Source organism: Amblyraja radiata, chromosome 2 (genome assembly GCF_010909765.2).
Source record: "Amblyraja radiata isolate CabotCenter1 chromosome 2, sAmbRad1.1.pri, whole genome shotgun sequence".
Lineage (NCBI taxonomy): Eukaryota > Metazoa > Chordata > Chondrichthyes > Rajiformes > Rajidae > Amblyraja > Amblyraja radiata.
Genome location: NC_045957.1, coordinates 39,042,618 through 39,061,271, shown reverse-complemented (window position 1 = coordinate 39,061,271; position 18,654 = coordinate 39,042,618). Strand labels below are relative to the sequence as shown.

The 18,654-nt window shown below is 44.1% G+C and overlaps 1 protein-coding gene across 7 annotated transcripts in view; it reads right to left on the bottom strand.

Annotated features, from left to right (window-relative positions):
• Positions 1-18,654, bottom strand: part of zeb1 (zinc finger E-box binding homeobox 1) — a 181,025-nt gene that overhangs the window by 30,986 nt on the left and 131,385 nt on the right. For 5 of the 7 annotated variants that reach the window (XM_033045331.1, XM_033045286.1, XM_033045297.1 and 2 more), the window contains exons 4-5: positions 15,882-16,070; positions 6,880-7,082 (exon numbers count right to left, since the gene is read on the bottom strand). In XM_033045331.1, the coding sequence (XP_032901222.1) occupies positions 6,880-7,082; positions 15,882-16,070 (392 nt within the window). The remainder of the gene's footprint in view (positions 1-6,879; positions 7,083-15,881; positions 16,071-18,654) is intronic. The other 2 variants (XM_033045321.1, XM_033045328.1) reach the window with 1 other exon arrangement.

Below are 18,654 nucleotides of genomic sequence, written 5' to 3'. Positions count from 1 at the left end.
TGGCCCTGTCCCACGGTACGAGTTAATTCCAAGAGCTCTCCCAAGTTTAAAAAAAAATCAAACTCGTGGTAAGCACGGAGAATGAACGTAGCGGGTACGTCGGAGCTCGGGGACGTCTCTTAGCGGCTCGTAACGCTAACGGCAGGTACTCGGGAAGACTCGCTAACGGCAGGCAAGCACGGGAAGACTCATGAAGATTTTTCAACATGATGAAAAATGTCCACGAGAGCCCCGAGTACCGACGAGCAGCCATTACCGTAAATCTCCGAGCTCGAATCAGGGCAAACTCGGTAGAACTCTTGGAATGAACTCGTACCGTGGGACAGGGCTTTTAAGAAGAAAATCAATAGGGCAAACAGGGAGCAGGAAATAGGTCTGGTAGATAATATTAAGGGAGAACAATGAGATTTATTGGTACACATTAAGGGAAACATTGACCATTGAAAGAGGGTGACTAAAGAGGGAATAGGGCTCCTCAGATACCAAAAGCAGTCATCTGTGTGTGGAGCCACAGGAAATGGCCAAAGTCCTCAATGGGTATTTCTCCTTTTTAACTATAGAGAAAGACATGAAGACTGGGGAATTTGGGACAGTTAATGAAAGTGATTTGAGGACAGTTAGTATTACGGTCAAGGAGGTGCTGAACGTCTTAAGACAATCGTCCTGGGTCTGATCAGATATACCCGAGGACTCTGGGAAGCTAGAGAAGAAATTACAGGTGCCCTGGCTGAGATATAATCATCATTAGAGATGGCAGACATGCTGGAAGACTGGAGGGTGGCTAATGTTGGGCCTCTATTTAAGAAGGGCTGCAAGGATGTCTGGGAACTATAGACCATTGAGCCTAACATAGGCAGACGGCAAGTTACTGGAGAGTATTCTGAGGTTTAAGATATATATGCATTTGATAGTAAGGGGTTGACGAATCTGATTGACTTTTTTGAAGATGTGACCAAGGAGGTTGATGAGAGCCGTAGCCATGTTTATATGGATTTCACAAGCCATTCGATTAGGTTCCACATGGAAGACTGCTCTGGAAGGTTAGTTCGCATGGGATCCAGGGAGAACAAGCCGACTGGATAGATAACTTGCTTCATGAAAGGAAGCAGAGGATGATGGTGGAAGGTTGTTTTTCAGACTAGAGGCCTGTGACTAGTGGTGCGCCTATGGATTGGTGTTGAGCCCTTTGCCGTTTGTGGTTTATATCAACGATTTGGATGAGAATGTAGAAGGCATGATCAGTAAGTTTGCAGGTGGCACCAAAGTGGGTGGTATTGTAGATAGTGAAGATGGTTATCAAAAATTACAGCAGAATCTTGATCAGTTGGGCAAGTGGGTTGAGAAATGGCTATGGGTGTTTAATGCAGGTAAGTTACATTTTGGGAAAGACCAGGACGGGACCTTCACAGTGAATGGCAGGGCTCTGGGGAGTGTTGCAGAGCAGACGGATCAAGATGTGATGGTACATAATTCCTTGCAAGTGGCGTCACAGGCAAATCGGGTGTTCAAGAAGGCTGACAGCACATTGGCCTTCATCAATCATAGTAATGAGTATGGAAGTTGGGATGTTATGTTACAGTTGTACAAGACATTTGGAGTACTGCGTTCAGTTTTGGTCGCCCTGTTATAGGAAAGATGTTGTTAAGCTAGAAAGAATGCAGAGAAGAATTACGAGGACAGTGGCAGGACTCGAGGGCTTGAGCTGCAGGGGGAGGTTGGGCAGGCGAGGAATTCATTCCCTGGAGCACAGGAGGGTGAGAGGTGATCCTATAGAGATGTATAACATCATGAGAGATGCACAGAGGAGGGAATCAAGAACCAGAGGAGATAGGTTTAAGGTGAGAGGGGAAAGATTTAAAAAGAACCCGAGGGGCAGCTTATTCACACAGAGAATGGTGGGTATATGAAACGAGCTGCCTGAGAGAGTAATTAAAGCAGGAATTATAACTGAAAAGACATTTGGACAGGTAGATGGATAGGAGAAGTTTAGAGGGATATGGGCCAAATGGGGGAAGGTGGGACTAGTATACGTGGGGCATCTTGGAAGGCATGGGCAAGTTGGGCTGAAGGGCCTGTTTCCATACTGTGTGACTATGATCGGTGTGGATGAGTTAGGCTGAGCGGCCCGTTTCATGTACGATTTTATTATTCAATTGGGTGGTGGTCTACCCTGTTAGCTTTACAGTGTAAAAAAAAATGTATTTATCAGCAAAATTTAAGTTGAAAATTGATTAGAGTCTCTGTTGAGAGAACTGAAATTAGAAACATGTTGGTCACTCTACATCCACTAACCAGGTTAAGCCGCTTCAGAGTTTAGAGATACAGCATGGAAACAGGCCCTTCGGCCCACCTCCTCCACGCTGACCACCGATCATCCATTCACTATGGTTTGATGTTACTCCACTTTCTCATCCACTCCCTCCGGATTAGGGACAATTTTACAGAGGGCAATTAACCTACAAACCTGACGTGTTTGGGATGTGGGAGGAAACTAGGGCGCCCGGAGAAGACCCATGCGGTAACACGGTGAATATACAAACTCCACACAGATAGCACCCGTGAATCAGGATCGAACCCAGTTTTCTGGCCACTTCAGACAGAATTACTGTGAGCAAGGAAGGGAATGTGGTGCTCGCCGCATATATATATTACGACCCGTCAGCAGGATTTTAATGCACACCATTTGTTTTTATACACACATGTGAATTTGATCTGATGCAATTTTTAGCGGTTTTAAAACGTTATTCCATGATTAAATAACACAACAGAGGAGCTTGAAATTAGTGTCGTTTTAATTATCCTGCAAAAAAAAAGATCATGGAGGATAAATTTTAAACCTGCATGAATTGAGCTGAAGAACAGTTTAAAAATAAATCACCCAGGCTTTGTCCCTCAGTACATTTCAAAGCCCTTTCCTCCTGCCAATTCCCTCTATACTCTCTCTTCATCTTATTACAACAATTTTCTCAGATCATGGGTCGCAGTCTATTCCATTTCTTACGTCAAAGTGGATCGGTACTTTATTTCTCCAGCGTCACTGGAAATCAATAGTTCAGCCTCCATAAAGATCCCATGGAAGTGTCTCCTTAAACCATTTTATCTTTCCACTCTCTCCCTTCCTCGAGGGCTGGTCATTTCTCCGGTCACTTTACACGCCATCTTAATGCGCTTTAGCGCACTTCAACCTCCTGTGGGGACTTCTATCCTCCTGTAAAGTGCTCGGATATCCATGGCAAGATGTACTGTGTTATTGTTTATCTTTCCTGTTTTCCCACGCTGATCTGCCATGTTCCATGTCTCCAGCCCAGGAGCTGCAGAGCTGGCATCAGGTGTGAACATTATTAAGCATTTCCGAAGGGAAGCCCAGAGATCAAGTTCCCTTGACCTGATGGATTCTCTGAAGAGCTGTTCCCTGGTGGAAATGGCAACATGTAAACAGTTTCCTCAGAATTGGTGCACCCAAACGGCCTAACTCCCAGAGGGAATGAACATTACTTTTCAACATAAAAGCCATCTGTTACAAGGCTTTAACTATTTTGATCATTCGTTAACTAATAATGACAGAGAAAATATGCACACCAACAGCACTTGTCCATATTTGTCATTTTTCTCTTCCAATTATGTAAACAAGGTTTAAAATGTGGCATTGAAGCAACCGCCGCCTTGAAAATTATACAAAGATAGCAGCCAATTTAGTTTAGAGATACAGCGCGGAAACAGGCCTTTCGGCCCACCGAGTCCGCACCGACCAGCAATCCCCGCACGTTAACACTGTCCCACACAAACTAGGGACAATTTTACATTTATACTAAGCCAATTTGCCTAACAAACCTGTACGTCTTTGGAGTGTGGGAGGAAACCGAAGATCTCGGAGAAAACCCACGCAGATCACGGGGAGAACGTACAAACTCCGTACAGACAGCACCCGTAGTCATGATCGAACCCGGGTCTCTGGGGCTGTAACCGCGGTAAGGCTGTATCTCCACCGCTGCGCCACAGTGTCGCCCTATGTAATGCAATGTAACCAACGTAATGCAGAAAACACTCAACGAAAGCTGTGGTGTAAAATTTAATAAAACAAACCTGAAATATGCAAGATGGATTCATTTGCTTTAAGGCATTAGATTCGTCCACAGAAAATACTGCATTTAACTACATAATTTGACATTAATTTTACAATATTCTGTCCTGGACCACTGTGTGGAGAACAATGTTTTAGTGTGGAATTTTAGTCATTATCCAAATTGTAGAGGAATTCATTAGTTTGTTGCTACAACTTGCTGGGATTGTCATGTTGATTAGTACGGGTGTCAGGGGTTATGGGGAGAAGGCAGGAGAATGGGTTTAGGAGGGAGAGATAGATCAGCCATGATTGAATGATAGAGTGGACTTGATGGGCTGAATGGCCTAATTCTGCTCCTTATGGCATTATGTTATTTCCTGTAACTGCTGCTAGATCAGATGTAGATTTCCAAGTCACTGGTTAAACAGGGCATAGGATAAATTAGGATATGGGCAGTAGACTTTTAGATGAACTAATGTTACGGAGGGTGGAAGATGGAAGTAGGAATTAATATCATTGAAGCCGGAGATATCAGAAAAACAGATACGGGTTTCTGTGTAGGAAGGAACTGCAGATGCTGGTTTACACCGAAGACAGACACAAAATGCTGGAGTAACTCAGCGGGACAGGCAGCATCTCTGGAGAGAAGGAATGGGTGACGTTTCGGGTCGAGACCCTTCTTCAGACTGAGAGTCAGGGGAGAGGGAGACACAGAGATAAGGAAGTGTAAGGTGAACTCTCGTCAGAAAGATGAGGAGACCTTCTTCAAAGTAGGCATACCATGATGAGATTTCGCAGTGGAGCAGATGAAATGTGCAGGAAGGAGGTGGGTGAGAAGGAGGGAACAAAATCAAACATTTCCATTTAAGTGACCACTGGAAAGAACTCTGAAGAAGGGTCTCGACCTGAATCGTCACCCATTCCTACTCTCCAGAGATGCTGCCTGTCCCGCTGAGTTACTCCAGCATTTTGTATCCACCTTCTACTGGAACTATTAACCTTACAAATTAACAGGGTTCACTAGACAAAATTAAAGTAGATAAATGGCAATTAGCTCTGTATACATAGAAGAGGCAGTAGATAATATGGCTCGGTGAACTTGGTTCATCATTCAATACATCCATTGCTAATCCTCTATTTCAATATCAGATTCCAGCTCTTTCCCCATACACCCCTTAGCATGCCCTAGTGAGACCACACTTGGAATATTGTGTGCAGTTTTGGTCTCAAAATTTGAGGAAAGACATTCTTGCTATTGAGGGTGCAGCGTAGGTTCACCAGGTTAATTCCCAGGATGGCGGGACTGTCATATGTTGAAAGAATGGAGCGACTGGGCTTGTATACACTGGAATTTAGAAGGATGAGAGGTTATCTTATTGAAACATAAAAGATTATTAAGGAATTGGACACACTAGAGGTAGGAAACATGTTCCCGATGTTGCAGGAGTCCAGAACCAGGGGCCACAGTTTAAGAATAAGGGGTCAGACAATTAGAACTGAGATGAGGAAACACTTTTTCACCCAGAGAGTTGTGAATCTGTGGAATTCTCTGCCACAGAAGGCAGTGGAGGCCAATTATCTGTATGCTTTCAAGATAGAGTTAGATAGAGCTCTTAAAGATAGCGGAGTTAGGGGATATGGGGAGAAGGCAGGAACGGGGTACTGGTTGTGGATGATCAGCAATGATCATAGTGAATGGCGGTGCTGACTCGAAGGGCTGAAAGGCCTACTCCTGCACCTATTGTCTATTGCCTCGATCTCATGTTTATAAGTGATACGAGCAGAATTAGGCCATTCGGCCGATCAAGTCTACTCCGCCATTCGATCTATCTCTTGCTCCTTACCCCCTTCTCCCCATAACCCCTGACACCCGTACTAATCAAGAATCTATTTTTCTCTGCCTTAAAAATATCCATTGACTTGGCCTCCACAGCCTTCCTTGGCAATGAATTTCTCAGATTCACCACCCTCTGACTAGACATTTCTCGTCATCTCCTTCCTAAAGGAACGTTATGTAATTCTATGACCTCTGGTCCCAGACTTTCCCACTAGTGGAAGCATCTTCTCCACATCCAATCTATACAGGACTCCTTAAATAGCGACTTGACCTGCACAGCCTTTTGTGGGTGGAGAATTCCACAGGTTCACCACCTTCAAAAGGAAGATTTTTATCCAAGGGTGTAAACGCATATCCTGAGATTGGGGAGACTAAGCGTAGGTTGGGCGATCGTTTCGCCGAACACCTCCGCTCAGTCCGCAATAACCTACCTGAACTCCCGGTGGCCCAGCACTTCAACTCCCCCTCCCATTCCCAATCCGACCTCTCTGTCCTGGGTCTCCTCCATTGCCAGAGTGAGCAACAGCGGAAATTGGAGGAACAGCACCTCATATTCCGTCTGGGGACCTTGCGTCCGGATGGCATTAACATTGAATTCTCCCAATTTGGCTAGCCCTTGCTGTCTCCTCCCCTTCCTTAACCCTCTAGCTGTCTCCTCCCACCCTCCCATCCGACCGCCCTCGGGCTCCTCCTCCTCCTCCCCTTTTCCTTCCTTCTCCCCCCCCCCCCCCACCCCCCATCAGTCTGAAGAAGGGTTTCGGCCCGAAACGTCGCCTATTTCCTTCGCTCTATCGATGCTGCTGCACCCGCTGAGTTTCCCCAGCAATTTTGTGTACCATCCTGAGATTGGGGCTCTTGTTCTAGTCCCCTCCTTCAGCCAGAAGGAACATCCTCTCCACATCCAAGCCTGCCAAGCCCGATCAGAACTTGGTACGTTTCAATGAGATCGCTTGGAGCAGAATTGGTTTCCTCTTTATACCTGATCTCGTCCTGACTTGTGTGAAGCCATGTGACGATCCAGTTGTGTTCTGTAGGCAAATGTGTAGCGACAGAGGGAACAGCTGAAGTTGTCGTCGTTTTTCTCATGCCGATATTTTATGTGATCTTTTAGTGAAGTCAAACGCTTGTATCCTCTATCGCAATACGGGCAGGTGAGCAGCTGTGCAAAAGCATCAGGTGTTCCTGTAAATTTGAAACGGTATATATAAATACACATTATTTGCATCTATTCCTAAAAGAGAACTTACTAATTATGCTTCCCATACAATTAAAATTGATTGGGAAGCATAGGCTGACCAGATAAACGACCTTGCTCCTGTGACTTACACGTTTTAAATATACGATACGATAGAACTTTATTCATCCCAGGAGGGAAAGTGATCTGCCAACAGTCATAAAACACAACAATATATGAAATTAAAGTGACGAGTGGAAAGGATTGGGGATGTGCAAAGATTGGTGGGGGGGGGGGGGGAGACTCAGTCTACCCCACGGCAGAAGGGGGATGAGTTGTACAGTTTGATAGCCACGGGGAAGAGGGATCTCCTGTGGCGTTCTGTCCTGTATCTTGGTGGAACCAGTCTGTTGCTGAAGGTGCTCCTCAGGTTGACCAGTGTGTCATGGATGGGGTGAGCTGTATTGACCAAGATGCTCCGCAGTTTATATTATAGTCACCCACATCAAACATGAGTAGCACCCAATTTTTCCTCCCCATTTCCAAGTTACAAGAAAATGAAAGTGTTATAGTTGCATTTTAATAATATATCAGGTAAAACCACAAATTGCAGCCCATGCATCTGCATTTAAGAGTTGTGAATCAAAGTGGACATTTTGGTTTGTCCCCTGCAAAAGTACTTTTGGTTGACAAACATTACAGAATATTACATGAAAAATATTTCAAGATTAAAAATAAATACCCTTTTGTGTCAAGGAATCATTTTTTGTCGTGCACTCAACCACAGAGCTGCAATATTTATATATAATTGTACCGGTTCCATTTGGACAAAGCACTAAGTGCTGGTGGAACTCAGCAGGTGAGGTAGCATCTGTGGAGGGATTGGACATAAGATGATTCGAGTCAAGACACTTCTTCAGACTGATAAACGTGCTGGAGGGGGAGGTGGAGGGGGGGTGCAGAGAAAGCTGCCAAAGTATCTGTAGTTCTTGCGTCTCCGTTTTTTACTACTCCGTGAAAAATCCCCTCAGATCATGCATACTTAGAAGAAGCTCTCTTTTTCTCTCTGTCGGTCTGAAGGAGGGTCACGACCTGAAACATCATCAGTCCCATCCCTCCGCAGGTGCTGCCTGGCCTGCTGAGTTCCTCCAGCACTTTGTGCGTTTTGCTCAAGATTCCTGTGTCCACAGTTTCCTGTATTCCATATGTTTAGTTTAGTTTAGTTTAGTTTGGAGATACAGCGCGGAAACAGGACCTTCGGCCCACCGGGTCTGCGCCGACCAGCGATCCCCATACAATTAACACTATCCTACACACACTAGGGACAATGTTTACATTTACCAAGCCAATTAACTTACAAACCTATTGGAGTGTGGGGGGGAACCGAAGATCTCGGAGAAAACCCACGCAGGTCACGGGGAGAACGTACAAACTCCGTACAGACAGCACCCGTAGTCGGGATCGACCCCGGATCTCCGGCGCTGCATTCACTGTAAGGCAGCAACTCTACCTCTACCGTGACCGCTCATGTTCAACATGTTCAATGTTGATGTGCTCTTTATATACAAGTGTCACTTTTGCTCTTAGGGAACTTCTGCAATTACAAATGTTTTACAGAGTGATTTCCCATGCCGTGCACACATTGTGGGATGATTTGTGATATTCAGTATGATCCTACAAGGCAGAGTTAGGATTTTTAAGAGCAACTACTTTAGAAGAGAGGAGGTGTGTGCCTGCGAGGAAAGGGAGTAGACAATGAGCGCAGGTGATCCCTGTAGCCATTCCCCTTCATAACATTAGGGGAATAGGTTAGGCACAAAATGCTGGAGTAACTCAGCGGGTCAGGCAGCATGACTGGATAGAAGGAATGGGTGGTGTTTCGGGTCGAGACCCTTCTTCTATTACCCAACTTCACATGTATTTTTCCCCTATAATACATGAATACAGGAATATGTGACGTTTCGGTTCGAGACCTTTCTTCGGACTGAGAATCAGGGGAGAGGGGGACTAGAGATATAGGCGGTGATATTGAGAGATATAGAACAAATGAATGAAAGATAAGCAAAAAAGTGACGATGATGAAGAAAACAGGCCATTGTTGGCTGTGAGTTAGGTAGGGAACAAATCGGAGCCAGCACCGATGGCCAAAGAGCCCAACATGGCCCATTGTTGCCTGGGGAGATGATAACGAGGGAATATGAGCAGTAAAACTAGAACAGTACACTGGCCTTCATCAATTAGGGTATTGAGTATAGAAGTTGGGATGTTATGTTACAGCTGTACAAGACGTTGATGAGGCCGCATTTGGAGTACTGTGTTTAGATTTGGTTCGCCTGCTACAATGAGGATGTTGTGAAGCTAGAAAGAGTACAGAGAAGATTTAGGAGGATGTTGCCAGGACTTGAGGGGCTGTGCTACAGGGTGAGGTTGGGCAGGCTGGGGCTGTATTCCTTGGAGCGCAGGAGAGCACAGGGTGATCTTAGAGAGGTGTCTAAGATCATGAGAGGAATAGATGGGGTGACTTTTACTCAGAGTAGGGGAATCAAGAACCGGAGGACATAGGCTTAAGGTGAGAGAAGAAAGATTTAATAGGAACCTGAGGGGCATCTCTTACAGGCAAAGATTGGTGGGTATATGGAATTAGCTGCCAGAAAAGATAGTCGACAGATACTATAACAGCATTTAAAAGACATTTGGGCAGGTACATGGATAACAAGAGTCTAGAGGGATATGGGCCACGTGCAGGCAGGTGGCGCTAGGATAAGTGGACCATTAGATCGACATGGGCAAGTTTATCAGTTTAATAATGTCAGGCCTGGAACAATGCTGTATAGAAACATGTTCTTTATAGTCTGATTAACAATCAACAATTGTAATTCACCAAAGTAATTTCTTTCAAAATTGGACAGATGAGTAAATGATGTAATATGTGCCAAAGCATAAAACTGACACTTTGAACCAGATACAAAGACCTCCACAGGCCACGAACAATGCCCTATGGAATTTCTCCGTGAAAAATGGAATATGATAGGTACGACATTGTCCTTTTAAGCTGTTACTGAAATGAACAGCACAATAACAGCAGTGTATTTACAAGCAACTCCTTAGTACACAATGCTGCATTATACATTTTCAATTGCAAAATTAGTATTTATTTTGGATTTGATTTTCACCACTTAGTCCAACCTGGTCTGACTTGATTTGATTTTTTTTTGTTCTTCTGTGCATTCAACATAATGCTGGGCGTGCAAATATTATGTGCACACTAATTACAGGTGTAAAACACATGTAAAGTCAGGGAATAGAAGAAGGTTCTCGACCCAAAACACCTCCCATTCCTTCTATCCAGAAATGCTGCCTGTCCCACTGAGTTGCTGCAGCATTTTGTGTTGAGATTCAATACAGTTGTTATCCAAGACATGACTTAATTACATCTTGGTCGGATGGCAAAAAAACTGCATTGGACAGAGCATTGTTGTAATTCTTTTTATTTATTTCTGTTTTGTTCATTTAGAGTCAGAGTGATACAGTGTGGAAACAGGCCCTTCGGCCCAACTTGCCCACACTGGCCAACATGTCCCAGCTGCACTAGTCCCACCTGCCTGTGTTTGGTTTGGTCCATATCTCTCCAAATTTGTCCTTTCCATGTACCTGTCTAACTATTTCTTAAACATTGGGATAGTCCCAGCCTCAACTACCTCCTCTGGCAGCTTGTTTCATACACCCACCTCCCTTTGTGTGAAAAGTTACACCACAGATCCCTATTAAATCTGTTGCCCTTCACCTTAAACCTATGTCCTCTGGTCCTCGATTACCCTACTCTGGGCAAGAGACTCAGTGTGTCTACCCGATTTATTCCTCTCGTGATTTTATACACCTCTATAAGATCACCCCTCATCCTCCTGCACTCCAAGTATTTACAAATAATTTTGAACATATTTGCTGAAATATTTCTTAACAAAACAGTTAGAAGTTATATTTTTGAGGGACTTTAACAAAAAAAGGAGAAAAAATATACAAAATGATTGGTTAAAAAAATACTGAAAGTGGAAAGAAACCAAATTGAAAGAAAATGATGAAGGAAATCACAGGACTTACTCGCGACAGATTGGACAACATTTTTTTTTAAAGCACAAAATGCTGGAGTAACTCAGTGGTTCATGCCGGAGCTCTGAAGGACTTGAACAGTGACGTTTCGCTTGGGACCCTTCTTTGTTTTGCAAAGTACAGTCAAAACATTACTGGTGCACAAAGAAGTTTCCAAGATGGTAGATATAAAAAAAAAGAAAATCAACATATGTATCAGCAAAGATATTTTACAAGATCTGCATCCAATGAACTGCATCTCAAAATACTTCCAACAAGGAAGCAATCACATTAAGGAAAAATTAAACGCTTAATATTTATTGAGGCTGGTGTTTGAAAATGATTGTGGTCAATAAAACTTAAATGCATTTAGAACTTAGAACTATACAGCACTGGATGCAGCCCTTGTTTGTGCCGAACATGATGCCTGGTTAAACTGATCTCCTCAGCCTGTACATGATCCATATCCCTCTATTCCCTGCACTTCCATGTGCCTATCAAAAAGCCCGAAAACGCCACTATTGTGTCTGTCTCCACCACCACCCCATGGCAATGTGTTCCAGGTCCCCGCCACTCTCTGTATAGCAAACTTGCCCCCTCTCACTTTATGCCCTGTAGTGTTGGACATTTCAACCAAAGATCCTAGACCGGAGCATGAAGTCCACTCGACGAAAAAGCCGTAGTAGGTCATGGGTAATCTTTAGCGCCATTTCCGTAACCAGCATCCGTCTCCGCTCTAGTATCTTTGCATCGCATGCATTGCATGGTGTCTTCATACACAAATCATCTTTTTTTTTCCTCAGCAGCAGGTGATCATTTTGATATTCCTGCCTAGTCTTCCTTATTAACTTTGAACTTACAAAATATTGCCATTAGGAAGGAGCTCCAGAAAATCCTGCACCCATTCAAGCCTCCCTCCCCCCCCCTTCCCTCCGACACGGACACGGACACGGAGCGATCGCCGGCCCCCTTTTTTTTTGTTAAACATCTATTTCCTTTGGGTATTTTTTTAAATTTCCCCCTTACCATTTCCGTACTTTTTCGATAGCTGCCATGACCCGTTTGATATCATCCTTCGCCCTGCTCCTGGTCTCGGCCCGCACCGATCTGCCGGACATGCTGTGTGTGTGTGTGTGTGTGTGTGTGTGTGTGTGTGTGTGTGTGTGTTTGTTTGTTGGAGTCTGAGGGGAGAAGCGCCAGCACCAAGAGCGAGCGAACACGCGGACAGACGGACGAAAGCAAAGATCATTGAGCGGAATTGGTGACATTTCGGGTCGAGACCCTTCTTCAGACTGACAGTCAAGGGAAAGGGAAACGGGAGATACAGGCATATCTTCCATTCATTTGTCCTGAGTACCATCTATATCTCTTGTTCCTCTTTCCCATGACTCAGTCTGAAGAAGGGTCTCGACCCGAAATGTCAGCTATTCCGCTCTATGATCGTTGCTTTCGTCCGTCTGTACGCACGTTCGCTCACCCTTGGATTAAGTAGCGCAGGATAAAGCTGCGAATTCACGTACAGGATGTGTTTGCAAGAGAGAGAGAGAGAGAGAGAGAGAGAGAGAGAGAGAGAGAGAGAGAGAGAGAGAGAGAGAGAGAGAGAGAGATCCTAACACTTGCACATCGCCGTTTATTCCCCCTTCACAGGAATGTTGCATTTATTTTGTAGGTCAAACACCGTTTTCTAAAAACAAAGTGTCTGAAGAAGGGTCTCGGCCCGAAACGCCACCCATTCCTTCTCTCCAGAGATGCTGCCTGTCCCGCTGAGTAACTCCAGCATTTTGTGTCTACCTTCTTTCTAAAAACAAACCCTGGTCCCGCAATGTTTTAAAACACAAAAAAAAAAGATTACGTTTTTTGCAGCATTCGGGTCCGGGGAAATGAAAGTGTTTATTTTTTTGTAATAAAGGAGGGAGGAGGGTGCAATTGCTCAGTAACGGGTCATGGCAGCTGTCGAAAAAGGCGACCTGAAATATCACCTATTCCTTCTCTCCAGAGATGCTGCCTGATCCGCTGAGTTACTCCAACCTTTTGTGTCTGTCTTCGGTTTAAACCAGCATCTGCAGTTCCTCCCTGTACAAGCTATGTGCTGTTTTAACTGAACGCATAACTGAAGTCTGGTCAGATCAAAGATAGGGTTGGGTTTACTGAAATGGCGGAGGTTATGCTCCGTTGCGTACTACACGTCAGTCCATTGGATTTTGCAGGAGTAGACTATCTTGCTCCGCTCTAGGATCTTTGATTTCAACCATGGGAAAAAATGTTTTGACTGCCTATCCTGTCTATCCCTCTCATAATTTTATATGCTTCTAGCAAGATTTCCCTCAACCTCCAACGTTCCAGCGAAAACAATCCAAGTCTATCCAACCTCGTCCTGAAACCGCTAATTCTCCGTGAATTAGCTGAATCCGCTAATCCAGGCAGCCTTCTGGTAAAGTGTTCAAGAAGGAACTGCAGATGCTGGAAAATCGATGGTACACAAAAAAACTGGAGAAACTCAGCGGGTGCAGCAGCATCTATGGAGCGAAGGAAATAGGCAACGTTTTGGGCCAAAACCCTTCTTCAGACTGACTCTGAAGAAGGGTTTTGGCCCGAAACGTTGCCTATTTCCTTCGCTCCATAGATGCTGCTGCACCCGCTGAGTTTCTCCAGTTTTTTTGTGAGCCTTCTGGTAAATCTCCGCTGCACTCTCCAAAGTCTCCACATCTTTTCTGTAATTGGGAGACCAGAACTGCACGCAATACTCCAAATGCGGCCTAACCAAAGGCCTATAGAGCTGCATCATGACCTCCCTGACCCTTATATACAAACCCATAGCTGTAAAGATAAACATACCAAGTATCTTCTTTACCACCCTATCCACTGGCGCTGCCACCTTCAGCAAGCTATGAACTAGGACTTCAAGATCCCTCTGTACATCAAAGCTGTCCAGGGTCTTGCCATTAACTGTATACTTTTCCCTTCCATTCCCTCTCCAAATGCATGATGGCCCCATAGCAGAAGCGTTCAAGTCGCAGGGCTGGAAACTGGAAGTATCCCGAGCTAATTCTGCAACCCCCGTCATCTATTGCGACCAGTGATGGCTCCCACTGATTGTCGCCGGAAGCTTGCGTCCTTTTCAGGACGGACGATGACAGCGATGTCAACATTTGAAACATGGAAGAAGGACACAAACAAAGAAGTGCATCATCGCACACTTGCTTGGTTTAAACCCCATCTGCCATTTCTCTGCCTAATTCTGCAGCTGAACCACATCCCGCTGAATCTTCTGACGGCCTTCCTCACTGTCTGCAACTCCTCCAATCTTGGTGTCGTCGGCAAAACTATTCACCAACCCATCTACATTTACATTCAGGCCATCTCTATATGTCACAAACAGCAGAGGTCCCAGCACAGATCCCTGTGGAACTCCACTGGTCACAGACCTCCAGCCTGAATATCTACCTTCCGCCACAACCCTGTCTTCTACGAATAAGCCCATTCTGAATTCAAACGACCAAGTCAACGTGAATCCCTTACATCTTAATTTGTGGGATCAGCTTACTATAAGGGACTGTATCCAAAGCCTTCTTAACATCCATATATATCTTCCACTGCCCTATCTTCACCATTCTCCTTTGTCACCTCATTTGAAAGAGAGTGGTGTGGTGCTTGGTACGTATGTGCTTGGGAAGACCTTTACAATGAATGGTGGCCAGGTCTGTAGTCCAAATAAATACAGAGGTTCCCAGGAGACAGGAAATAAGAATTCCAGACAGGAATGTAAACTAACCACATATCAGGTTGAAATATCATAAGAGGCTAGTTATCATTTATATAACGGTTGCATCCTCGATGTCAGACTATTTATTCTACCTTTGTTTGTTCTACCTTTATTTTTCATTATAATCAAGAATGCCCTGTATATACACAGTGCTACATTTTTCATCCAGTACAGGTTTTGTGTAAGCCATCCATTGCACCAAACACAGAGACAAAATAAACTGTAACAAACATTAAATGGAAACAGAAAATGCTGGAAATGTTCATAATGTTTAAGAAGGAACTGCAGATGCTGGAAAATCGAAGGTAGACAAAAATGCTGGAGTCTGAAGAAGTGTCTCGACCCGAAACGTCGCCTATTTCCTTTACTCCATAGATGCTGCCTCACCTGCTGAGTTTCTCCAGCATTTTTGTCTACCTTTGGAAATATTCATAAGGTCTGTCAGCATCTGTGGAAAATGTTAGGTTTCATTGCAGGTCTAGGCCCCTTCATTAAAACTGTTGCGTTACCAGAATTTACTGTTTTAATCTCAAATTTCCATCACTTGCAGTTTTTATTTTCGTTTTCTGTAGCAAATAGTGTATTTTGTAAAAGCCCTGTCCCACGGTACGAGTTCATTCCAAGAGCTCACCCGAGTTTTTAAAAAATGAAACTCGTGGTAAGCACGGAGAATGAACGTAGCCGGTACGTCGGAGCTCGGGGACGTCTCTTAGCGCTAACGGCAGGTGCTTGGGAAGACTCGCTAACGGCAGGTAAACAAGGGAAGACTCGTGAAGATTTTTCAACATGATGAAAAAAATGTCCACGAGAGTCCCGAGTACCGACGAGTGGCCATTACCGTAAATCTCCGAGTTCGAATCAGGGCAAACTCGGGAGAACTCTTGGAATGAACTCGTACCGTGGGACAGGGCTTTAAATGGTTAGAGATTACGTGCAATAGAGCTAATACTTAAATTACCATTTTCTTCTTGTCCACTAGGTTCTGGTGTGGCTCTTCTATGTTGCTCCTCTGGTGCTTCTGGGAAGATTACTGCTGTGTCTTTTTGCTGAAGGTATTCCTGCACTTTTGGATCATGGGTCTGCTCATCTTCTGCAGTTGAATCGTGAAAGCAGTTCTCGCCATCAGACTCACATCCTTCTTCCTTAGCTATCAATAAATCTTAAGTTATTCGATATTGCAGCTCCAAAACAAAACATATCGCATGCATTGTGTAGGAAGGAACTGCTGACGCTGATCGACACAAAATGCTGGAGTGAATCAGCGGGTCAGGCAGCATCTCTGAAGGAAAGATATAGGTGATATAAAATTATAAAAGGACTGGACAAGCTCGAGGCAGGAAAAATGTTCCCAATGTTGGGCGAGTCCAGAACCAGGGGTCACAGTCTTAGGATAAAGGGGTCATTTAAGACTGAGGTGAGAAAAAACGTTTTCACCCATAGAGTTGTGAATTTGTGGAATTCCCTGCCCCAGTGAAGGCCAAATCACTGGATGGATTTAAGAGAGAGTTAGATAGAGCTCTAGGAGCTAGTGGAATCCAGGGACATGGGGAGAAGGCAGGCACGGGTTATTGATTGGGGCCGATCAGCCATGATCGCAATGAATGGCGGTGCTGGCTCGAAAGGCCGAATGGCCTCCTCCTGCATCTATTTTCTATGTTTCTATGTGATGTTTCGGTTCGAGACCCGTCATTAGTCTGAAGATGGGTCTCGACCCGAAACGTCACCTATTCCCTTTCTCCAGAGATACAGTCTAACCTGCTGAGATCCTCCAGTTTTTTGTGTCTAATATCATGTGCATTTTTTTAACGTAAGTGTAATACCATTCGTTATTAGATTTAATTATAATTCATACAAGTTAGATTACTAACAGAGACTGGTTTTACAAACATGTTAAAATGAAATTAACTTCATTAATTTAAAAAAAACTGCTGTTCCAAAACTTGCCCAAGGGGTAAATATTTGATGCATATACTTAAATAAAGCAGAGGTGTAATGCTGAGGGTGCCATCCTGCAGATGACACATTCAATTCACATTCTTAGAAAGATGTCATGATTCAGAAAGGCAAAGTTACCTAGAGGAAACAATTTGCACAATTCTGGTTTAAAATTGTGTTGTGATCCTTGCTCCTGAACTTCTACAGGTGCATAGTGGAGAGCATACTGACTGGTTGCATCGTGGCCTGGTTCGGTAACTTGAACTTCCAGGAGCGGAAAAGACTGCAGAAAGTTGTGAACACTGCCCAGTCCATCACCGGCTTTGACCTCCCCACCATCGAAGGGATCTATCGAAGCCACTGCCTCAAAAAGGCAGCCAACATCATCAAAGACCCACACCATCCTGGCCACACAGTCATTTCACCATTGCCATCGGGAAGAAAGTGAAGGAGCCTGAAAACTGTAACGTCCAGGTTCAGGAACAGCTACTTCCCCACAGCCATCAGGCTATTAAACACGACAACAAATAGGCTCTGAACTGCAACAGACTATCATTATTATCGCACTATATTTGTTATTTATTGAGATTGAGTATGTGTGCATGTGTATATACACACACTGAACTTTTTTTCTCCTGTTATGTACTATGTTTACATATTCTGTTGTGCTGCTGCAAGTAAGAATTTAATTGTCCCATCTGGGACATTTGACAATAAAACACTCTTAACTCTTGAACTATGATCTGCGTGGGCTCACAAAGACTGCCTGCAGGAATAGAAGTGCACTACAGTAATTTTAACTGCCCGTTTGGCTTTGTTCCTGCTGCTCCCGACATACCTTTAAAATCACTAACGGTTTCAGGGTCAATGAAAAAAACGGTGTACTGGAGGACTCCAATGATGCCAGGAACCAAGATCCTTGAGCCAAATACGAGATCTATACAGGTTGCATTAAAAATTGGATTACAAGACCTTTTTTTTTTCTTTTTCAAAAGAAAATGTAATATTCAGGAATCTACTCTATAACTAGATAGTTATACTAGAACTAGAGTATAAAAAAATGTAAAATGTATTCCTCTCCTCAGCTCTGTCACTGTGGCTGCATGGTATGTTATAGACAATAGACAATAGGTGCAGGAGTAGGCCATTCGGCCCTTCGAGCCTGCACCGCCATTCACTGTGATCATCCACAATCAGTAACCCGTTCCTGCCTTCTCCCCATATCCCTTAATTCCGTTAGCCCTAAGAGCTATATTTAACTCTCTCTTGAAAACATCCAGTGAATTGGCCTCCACTGCCTTCTGTGGCCGAGAATTCCACAGATTCACAACTCTCCGGCTGTAAAAGTTTTTCCTCATCTCAGTCCTAAATGACCCACCCCTTATTCTTAAACTGTGACAATATGGGGAATATTTTTCCTGCATCTCGCGTGTCTAATCTCTTAAGATCTCCTATCATCCTTCTAAATTGCATTGAATATAAGCCCAGTTGATCCATTCTTTCATCATATGTCATTGTTACTTCAGATTTCAATATTTCCTTTCACCATTTGGCCATTGAGTCTATGCTGAGTCACAGAGCAATTTCATGTCGTGCAATTTTACCTGTAACCTCTCCTCCCTACATTCCACCACTCACCAATGGGGGATAACTTACAGTGGATAATCCCTTCAGAATTTTATTTAAGAATTTTCCAATTTATACCAAGACAATTAACCTACAAACCTGTCCGTCTTTGGAGTGTGGGAGGAAACCGAAGAACTCGGAGAAAACCCACGCAGGTCATGGGAAGAACG